Source organism: Chenopodium quinoa, unplaced genomic scaffold (genome assembly GCF_001683475.1).
Source record: "Chenopodium quinoa cultivar QQ74 unplaced genomic scaffold, ASM168347v1, whole genome shotgun sequence".
In the NCBI taxonomy this organism is placed as follows: domain Eukaryota; kingdom Viridiplantae; phylum Streptophyta; class Magnoliopsida; order Caryophyllales; family Amaranthaceae; genus Chenopodium; species Chenopodium quinoa.
The window spans coordinates 317,352-327,357 of record NW_018742669.1 but is presented as its reverse complement, the minus strand read 5'-3'; the positions used below and the strand labels follow the sequence as shown (position 1 = coordinate 327,357).

Below are 10,006 nucleotides of genomic sequence, written 5' to 3'. Positions count from 1 at the left end.
CGCCACTACCACGGCGGCGGCGCATAGGCTAAGCGCCACAGCCGTGGTAGTGGCGTCTGGGCTAGGCGCCGCCACCACCGTACGGACGTCTTGCCTAGGCGCCTCCTTCTCTTTTTTTTTTTTAAATTTTTTTTTTGTTTTTTTTTAATTTTAAATTTTATTTTCGAATTTTTTTTTTTTTTAAAAAAAAATTTGTTTTTCTTTTTTTTAAATTGTATGTTCCCTTTTTTTTTTATCTTTTTTTTTTAAATTTTGTTTTTTTATTTGTTTTAATTTTATGTTCTATTTTTTTTTTTTAAAAAAAAGATTGTTTCTGGTTTTAATTTTTAATTTTATGTTCCTATGTATTTTTTTTTTTTTTGAATTATATTTTTGTATGTAAAAAAATTATAAGTTCCCTTTTTTTTTTTATAAATTTTCTTTAAAATTTTGATGTTCTTCTTTTTTTAAGTTTTTGCAATTTTAAATTTTTTAAGTTTTGTGAGTTTTTTGTTTTTGGTTTTTTCTTTGCATTTTTGATTTTTTGTTTTTGTTTATGTTTTTCATTTTTTAGTTTGTTGTTTATATTTTTTGTTTTTGGTTATATATTTTGTTTTTGGTATATTGTTTTGTTCATATTTATATTTTTTTATGTTTATATTTATATTTTTTATGTTTTTATTTATATTGTGTTGTTTATATTTTTATTTTTTATGTTTATAATTTTATTTCCGTTACTTGTTTATTTGCTTTTGTGTTTATTTTTGTCCTTCCTTTTTTGTATTTATATTTTTTGTTTTTGTTTTTGTTTATGTTTGTTTTTTTTTTGTTTGTAGTTTATATTTTTTGTTTTTGGTATATGTTTATGTTTATATTTCTTATGTTTATATGTATATTGTCTTGTATATATTTATATTTTTTATGTTTATAATTTTATTTCCGTGACTTGTTTATTTGCTTTTGTGTTTATTTTCGACTTTTTTTAATTTGTTTTCGTTATTATGTTTCGTTATTTACTTGGAGTTAGGCATCGCAATTTGGACCTGGTGCGGGGAAGAGTATTGACGTCGTGAGGAGTACGATCTACTCAATGGAGAGCTCGGGGCCCAGACACGTTAGATCTCGTGGTATTTCGGCCTCGGCCCGCAGAGAACGGGTGCACTGTTCTGCGGACGATCAAGATGATGATGAGGAGGTTGAGGAGGAGGAGGTCGAGGACGAGGATGATGCAGATGAGGATGTCGACGATCAGAGTGGACCATATGATGATTACGGTCCATTCAGTCAGAGGCTTGATGATACGTATGAGACGCATAGGGTAGATGTGCGTAAGGGTCGAGATGGTAGGTTTGTTAGTAGATCTGGCACATCATCTGCGTCCACTGTGTCTGCGGGTAGCAGAAAACGGTCGAGGGCCGTTAATGATTCTTGGATGGTGAGGGGTGAGGTGGCCGGGGGACCTATAGACGGGAGTGTGATTCCTAGCTTTTTAGGACACATCGCTACCCGTATTTGGGAGGACCAGGAGAGGGCTTTGGATACAGGCATTTTGAAATGCCAAACCCGGGAAAAGACTTGTAGGTTTTTGTGTAGCTGGGCTGATGCTTGGCCGGAGGAGAGCGAGATGGTCGGGCGATTGAGGGGCACTAGAGTGAGTCACCTTCCTGCCACCATGCACGACATGATTGACTGGACGCTGATCACGGCTTTCGTTGAGCGATGGCAGCCGGATACGAACTCGTTCCACCTTCCGTTCGGTGAGATGACGATCATGTTGCATGACGTCGAGGCCATCCTTGGGATTCCCGTGGAGGGAAACCGAGCATCTGTCGTCACTGATGCGGATCAGGCAGATTTACTAGCGGAGCTGTTGGCGGTGGATAGGGCTGCGCTGTACACATCGGCACTTGGTGTGTGGGATCACGGCGGCGTTAAGATCGCAGCCGTCTTGCAGCGATGTTTGCACCCTACGGCACGTAGGACGCAGGACACACAGCTGGCTGCATATGTTTTTCTTCTTCTCGGGTGTACCTTGTTTCCGGATAAGAGCGGGAACAAGCTCAGGCCACGCGACATAGTTGACGCGTGTGAGCCCGACAGAGTAGGCCAGTTTTCTTGGGGGTCGGCTACGCTGGCGTATCTGTATCGCCAGTTAGGATTCTTGAGCCGGGCTGATGCAGCAGGTATCACTGGATGTCTGACGTTGTTACAGACCTGGATATATGAGTATTTTCCTGCGTTTCGACCACACCGCGACCCGGTTCCCATTGGTGATGGCCAGCCACGTGCCTGTGCGTGGAGTCCGCGTGTCGAGAAGAAGTCCGTTGACCGCCTGCGCTCCATACGGTTATCGCTTGACAGGATGTCCCCCTTAGAGGTACAGTGATTAAATTATTTCTACTTTTACAATCTGATGCTTTATTTTATGACTGTTACTGATTTTAAATAATGTGCAGGTGAACTGGATGCCTTTCGGCCAGAACCCTAGTAATAGGGTACCCAGGACCCTCTACACCGGACTGATTCAGTATCGCGAGATCGTAGAGGCGTACATGCCGCAGCGCTGTCTTCGCCAGCTTGGATTTGTCCAAGTTGTCCCACCTCCACCGGCATGGCCCAGTAAGGCGGTACGATCTGCGTCGTCGAAGGAGTACGTCGTCCAATGGCCGGCAAACATGATATCCATGTGGGAGCAGTTTCCGATGGTTGCCCGCCTATGGACGGCGGAGCTGCAGCGGCCGCCAAGTGGGGTGACTGCCATGTGTGACCAGCACTACATGGAATGGTACATCCGGCACTCGCACCCGAGGTTGATCAAAGACATCGACGACGCAGATGATGACGATGTGCCACCTGCCACTGCCTCTTATGCGGTACGTCTCATCTTTTATTTGTTGTTCTCTTATTTTAATATATATATGTATAATACGTCGTTTCATGTTTTTTGTTTTGTGTAGTGGATGGGCAAGATTATGCAGTTGGGACACCGACTTTTTGAGGAAAGGGACTGCATGACGAGTGCATCAGGCAGAGCTGTTATTGACGATCTGGAACGGACTCTTGAGCAGTGGCAGTGGGCGTCACAGAGGGATTACTGATATTTGAAATTAGACATTATCTTTTTAGTTTGTAATATTTGAAATTATTGTTCTTAGTTTTTAAAATTCAATATTATTTTTTAGTTTGTAATATTGTGAAATTATTGTTGTTAGTTTTTAAAATGAAACATTATCTTTTAAAAATGAACACATAGAAATGACATAGTATTGACAATACAAGGCCTCATAGTAAAAGGTAGGTGTACATCAACAAAAACTACATGGCAATTAAATTGTTCCACTGTTGCACGCGAGCATGGTACAAAGCATCCATTCTACCATCCATTCTACCATCCCGTTGAGATTTATGAGTTGCTACTACTAAACAAAAGCCTGATCTAATTGCAACCTGTTTTGCCCAATCAATCGCTTGTTGAGCATCTTCGAACAGGCCATCATGTACAAAAATCCCACTGTAATCATTTCCGTCTCCACCATAATCCTGTAACAATAACATATAACGTATAAATATAATTACATTAAGATTAAATTAATACACTTAACACAAAATTATCACAAACGCAATTTCTAAATTTTAAATTTCTAAATATCATTTTTATATTTAACGCATAATACATTTAAAAAACAAAATAATAACACACATTTCATTTCAAATTTATCAAACATAAATAAACAAACAAAAAAAACCATAATAAAAAAAAATAAACAAATACAAAACAAAATAAAACAAAATAAAACAAAAAAAAAAAAAAAGGGATTAAATTAAAAAAAAAAAAAAAAAAAAAAAAGAAAAACAAACAAAAATAAAAACAAATAAACCAATAAAAAAAAAAACAAAAACAAAACAAAAAAAAAAAAAAAAAAAGGGATTAAATTAAAAAATCAAAAAAAAAAAAAATAAAATATATATATATATATTCCCCTAATGGCGCCTGGCCAGGACGCCGGAGCCACGCCCTGGGCGCCTGGCCAGGCGCTCTGGCCGTGGCTTCGGCGTCCTGGCCACGCGCCACTACCATGGTCGAGGCTTCTCCACCAGGCGCCGTGACCACGGTGGCGGCGTCCTGGCTAGGCGCCACAACCACGGCATGGCCTTTTGGCTAGGCGCCAGCCACCATTTCGTCCTTACGATGCGTTACGAACCTCGTTTTCCGATGACGACGGCGATTCTCCGGTGATCCTCGGCGATCCGGTGCTGCTCCACATTTTTTTAGTGCGAAAAATTTATCTTCGGTTAAAATTATAAAAAGGGCAAATTTGTCAAAAAATTATAAAATGTGGGCTTTATGTAGAGATTTGCGGGCGATGAATAACAAGTCCCATTATTTTCCCCTTCCCCTTTATTTTTATTTTGTTTCATCACCACCCACACACACCACCAACCGGCCGACCACCACCACAGCCACCACCAGCCGGCTGCCACCACCACCAGCACTCGCCGGCAGCGGCGGGCGTGGCAACAGCTCGGCCTTGGTGGTCGTGCGCCCTTTAGAAAAAAAAAATTCTTCTTTTGATTTTTAATTCAATCCACCCTTAATCTAATTATTGTTTTTGGGTTTTGTGATAATTTTTATGATGTTTGATGATAAGTATTTTGTATATAAATTTTCAAATTTGGTTTTGAATTAAAAAGCCACAAATTATAAACCCTAGGTTTCTAAGTTTATGCATATTGATGGAAATTGTTTATGGTTGATTTAAATTATTGAAACAAGTGTTTTAAAACACAATTACAACAATTTTAGATGATTTAATAAAGCTGAAATTTTTATATATAAGCTATAATTATGTTTCTTGAAAGGATTTTTAATTACCCATTAATTGGGAATAAAAGTAAGGGTTTTAAACTAAATTTCAGCTTATTTTAGAGGGTTTATGAGTGATTTAAAGAGTGTATATATTGCTGGAAATTTATATTGAATAGGTAATGCCTCTTTGTAATTTTTGTTTGTAGGAGATTTCCAAGTAAGTGATTTTATTTAGTTGTGGCGATTTTGAGATCATATTCAAGGCACGTTCGCGTACTTGGTAATTATTTGAGTATGTAGAAGCATGCTAGGCTTTGATAAATTAATTCCAAATAGTATCATGATAGGTGCTGGTTGGAATTGTTGATTGGATTGATGTTGGTGAATGATTTGTGATGTATGAATTATTTGTGGCGAATTGATGATTGGAATTAATTATGTTGGCATGCTAGATATGAACCATACTTTTATTATTGGCATGATGGAGAGCATGTTTAATTAAACTAAATGTTTATTTTGGTTTGGAATATTATAAAGGAATTTATTATGGTTCATATAATTTTTATTGATGCTTTAAGCATGGAAATTGAGCTATTAAGTGTCTTAGTACACAGGAATAAATTATATTGCGATGCCTATGTGCACTTAAGGTGTTTCTAACACCGAGGGATAGGATTTACGGCGCATTATGAGTTTAAGGTGTCTTTGACACCGAGGTAGATTAAAAAGGGTTCAATTATTAAAATTTATGTGGTCATTAACTATTCAAGAATTTAAATTGGTATGTTTGATTGCTTGAATAATTATAATGTTGGTTTGTGTTATGGTTGAGAGTCATCACCAAGTCTAATAATATGTAAATAACGTAAAGTTAAAGAGATTACACACCAAAACTCTTGGAACGTATATACCTCGAGTATGAACATATGGGGGGAGTTATGCGACTTTATATTTGACCATAACTTCTACTGGGAGTACGGGACGCTGTGTTCTCCTATTTATTTATTTTATGCGCAGGACGTCCAGTCACTTCATGTGACATTTGCCTACCTGGTTTGCACCCGGTGTAGTTTACCTCAATTTATTTGGGCAGGGATTTGGTTGAAAACCCTTTCCGTGCGTATCAAATTAAATAGACATTGGTATTTGTCTAGTTAGATGTTGGATGTCTTATATGCTTGTTTACAGGTGCAACAAGGTAAGTTATGTGATGATAAGATGAAAGCATGTTAGTGTGTTTTTATTACGCTTATGTACTCGGTATTACTGATTGTGTATTGTATGTTTGTTTGGCCTTGTCTTTACCTTGGCCCTACGACGACCCATTTCTAATGGCAAGTAGTGGGGACAAGTAAAGAGGAGTTTTTCAGGTGATGGAGCATTTTCATGACGGGCATGAGTGAAGAGCGAATCATGCTTAGTTTCCATAGGAATATGTAGTGTTTTATTTGCTTTGAATATTACTTATTTTATCATGATTGTGAAATTAACGCAAAGGGTTTTGAGTATTATTTGGTTTTAAGGGCCTACAATGGTTCCAAGCTGTAAGTTGACTTTGTTTAACTTTGTTTGACTGTACTTGCGTTTGATTTGACTTTTAAGTTGACTTGTTTTGGATAGTTTTAAAAAAAAAAATCTTCCGTTGTGTGTCTTTGATAATTGCCTTAGCCGTTTTCACGGTGGCGGTAATGTCTTAGCTTTTCGTATTTCGTATTTTAAAAAGGGCAAAACAGGTATTTTAAAGGAAAGGAATTTCTAGGGTGTTATAAAGTGGTATTAGAGTCAGGTTGAGATTTTTATTACCACTAAAGCCAAAAACGTGTTTTAAAGTGTTTTGTTTTAAACTTGGCCAAGTGTTTATTAAATCAAGTAATTTTAAAAGAGAGTTATTTTCCCTTATTTTAATTTTTGGAAACAGACAATTTTTTTTTATTATTGTAGAAAATACGAATTTTTATTTTATGAAGGACATCCAATTTTTTTTTTTTATTTTTTTTTTATTTTGGGGTGCCCGAATTTTTTTTTATGTTGGCTGAATATTTTGGCCTTTTTCGGGGCTTATTTTCGAAAATTAATTTTAAAAGAGGAGTCAAAAATATTTTTAGTTTGTTCATTTTGCAGGAAAGCAAGGATTGATGTAAGTATTATATGTTGAAAGCTTTTAAAAGCATGTTGGTGAGCTTGGGTAGGAAAGAATTTGGGGCATATAAGTTAGAAATGATTATGTTCTTGTATGCATTAATATTTCAAGTTGTGATGTTTTATCATGTGGAGTGATTAATTGAAAGCATGTGATTATGTGATTAAGAATAAGTGAAATTATTTGATTGAACATTGAACCTAATTCATACAAAAACTTTATTAATTTTTATTTTCTTTGGGAAGAGAATTCTTTTCTAAGCCTTTTCCTTTACAGGATGCCGATTCTTCCTAGCAAACATTCCCAATTTGGTACTTTAATTAATAAAAACAATGAACATGCATTTGATTATGTCAACAAAATCAGATTCTATTGTTCCCATATGAGCGATGTCTTAGGAGACAAGCACTATAACCTTCTTGATCGATCAAGTTTCTGCTATGATTATTCACTGTCTTCCGGATGAACCCCCATACCTTGCTGTCAAAGCAAAATTTTCTGATTTCTATTTACCAGGGGACATCCCAAACTACTCTAAATACAGAGACTATTATGGCCAGTGGTATCCAGATTATAGGTACCTAATTTCTTACCTCGTTGAGTTGAGAAATATCATTGTGAGCGCTTGCATATTCCATATCCAAACTACTACTACGAAAATCCGGCAGGGAATAATTCCCCTTCTACTAGTCATCAGTCAGGAAGTTCTTCTCCCACTCAGGGTAATCAAGCAGGGACAGATGGAAGGCATGAAGAAGGAGAGATGATGGATGAGAGTTACCATACTGTTGATAGTTCCATTATGGAGATTCCAAATCCAAATCCACCTCCAACTCAAATTATAATCGACATTTCATCTGACGATGAGAAAGATGAAGAGTTTGTCCAAATAGAGCAAGAACCAGAGTCACCTGAACCAATGGAGGAAGAAGATGACCCTGAATTCGATCCTGGAAGCTACAAACAATCTATCGACGAGAAGGATAATGTTCGAAAGGACTAGATTTTTGTAGTTTCATTTCTTTTAAGATTCTTAGATTCGTTTCCGCATTTTAATTATTCCAGTTTCAGTGAAGCAATAAGTGGCATGTCCACAGTGAGTCAGTAAACTTATGTAGTTGCACAAGTTAATCAAACTCATTTTAAAGACCCCTTATGTTAATTCAGGCGAAGAAAGATGGTAGGAGGGAGTGGTAACAACAATGATGGAGGAGAGCTAAGTGAAGTTGTGAGGCAGTTGGCAGCTGTTGCCCAACAATTGGCAAGGAACTCAACCAATAATGTGGATGCTCAGGGAGAGCTGTTTAAAAAGGTGGCGCAGAGCAAGCCACCAACCTATCAAGGAGAGCCTGATCCAACTATACTGGAAAACTGGTTGAGAGAGTTTGAGAAACTGTTTCGGGCAGTAGGGTGTCCGGAAACTTCAAAAGAAGGTTGTGCTACCTACTACCTCAGGGGTGAAGCTGACCTTTGGTGGCAGCAAAATGAAGTTACCATTAAGGCACTACCTAGATTCAATTGGACGATGTTTCAGGAGAAAATTAGGGACAAGTTTTACCGTAGCTTCTTACAGAAACAGAAAGCTGAGGAATTTTCTAACCTTGCATTGGGGAATATGTCGGTCACTGAATACTACACCAAGTTTATTGAGCTATCACGATTTTCTAAAAAGTATGTCTCTACAGAAAAGTCTAAGGCTAGGAAGTTTGAGAGTGGACTAACTACTGATTTGCAGTTAAAGTTGTGTGGGCAAGTATTTGAAACCTTGGATGAAGTGTATGGGAGAGCTGCACACCTATATACAATTAAAGAAAAGGAAAGAGATAGTTGAAGTGGAAGGAAAGGAGAAGAGAAAAGAGGTGGGACAGAATTCTGGAAACCCGCAAGGTAACCAGAACAACTTCAAAAAGCAAAATTACCACCATAATAACAACTTCCACAACAACAGTAATTTCCAAGGCAACATTCGCCAAGGTGGTCGGAACTTTAATGGTGGAGCTAAGAACTCTACATAGGGAAATAACAGAGGAGCAAGGCATTTCTACTGCAAGAGGTGTAAGAACGATCACCCTGGTAGGAATTGTGATGGAAATTTGGTTACCTGTCCTGCTTGCAACAAGTTAGGACACGGGGAGTATGAATGTTCCTCCAAGGACCCCAATAAAAACAAGCAGGGAAATAATCAAGGAGGGGTTCAAAGGAACTTTCAGGGAAATAAAAACTATTCAGGAAAAAAGGGGGCACAACAGAATGGAGCGAAAGGCAACAACAATAATAATGGGGGAAATCAGGTGAAGAGTGGAGCTCCAAGGAAATTGAATGTGATGTGTAGGCATGAGGTTGATTCCACGAAAGATGTCATCACTGGTACCTTTTCTATTAACTCTATTCATGTTAAAATCTTGTTTGATTCTGGTGAAACCTTTTCTTTCATTTCAAAGGCCATTGTTTCAAAATTATCAAACTGTTTGAAAACCGTAGATGAGGTAGATTTGCCCATAGTTATTCCTACGGGTGGGGTAGTAAAGTGTAACAAGACCTTTAAGGATGTACCTTTAGAAATCAAAGGAAAAGTGTTTCTATCAGATCTCATCGAGTTTGGGTTGACTTCGATGTTATTTTGGGAATGGATTGGTTAAACAAGTACAATGAGGAGATTAGTTGTCGATCACAGAAAGTAAAAATGAGTACAGTTGATAATGAGTTGGTGACATATTGGATGCATGGTGAAACCAAGTGCCCAAGGATCATATCTGTGTTAAAATTGGCAAAGTATATTAAGAAGGGGCATCCAGTGTATTTTTGTAGTGTGAGGAATATGGAACATGAAGAGACAACTAAGCTTGAGGATATAGAAGTAGTAAATGAGTTTCTGGATGTGTTTTCAGAAGAGATTCCTAGAATGTCACCCAAAAGGGCAATTGATTTCACAATAGAGCTAAGTCTAGGAACAACACCAATTTTCAAGGCACCATATCAAATGGCACCTGCAGAGATGAGTGAGTTAAAGGAGCAATTGCAGGATTTATTAGAAACGGGATACATAAGACCAAGTTCATCACCTTAGGGAGCGCCGGTAT

The 10,006-nt window shown here is 37.7% G+C and overlaps 2 protein-coding genes across 2 annotated transcripts; both read left to right on the top strand.

Moving 5' to 3' along the window:
• The first annotated feature begins 1,786 nt into the window (after positions 1–1,786).
• Positions 1,787–3,112, top strand: LOC110722320. Its single transcript, XM_021901594.1, has 3 exons — positions 1,787–2,356; positions 2,436–2,852; positions 2,937–3,112. Exons 1-3 carry the CDS (start codon positions 2,342–2,344, stop codon positions 3,075–3,077), a joined length of 573 nt encoding a protein of 190 aa, XP_021757286.1. The 5' UTR covers positions 1,787–2,341; the 3' UTR covers positions 3,078–3,112.
• A 4,991-nt stretch (positions 3,113–8,103) lies between these two features.
• On the top strand, positions 8,104–9,565 carry LOC110722284. The gene is made up of 2 exons (XM_021901556.1): positions 8,104–8,679; positions 8,942–9,565. The coding sequence occupies exons 1-2, from the start codon at positions 8,104–8,106 to the stop codon at positions 9,563–9,565; spliced, it is 1,200 nt and encodes a 399-aa protein (XP_021757248.1).
• The last annotated feature ends 441 nt before the right edge of the window (positions 9,566–10,006 follow it).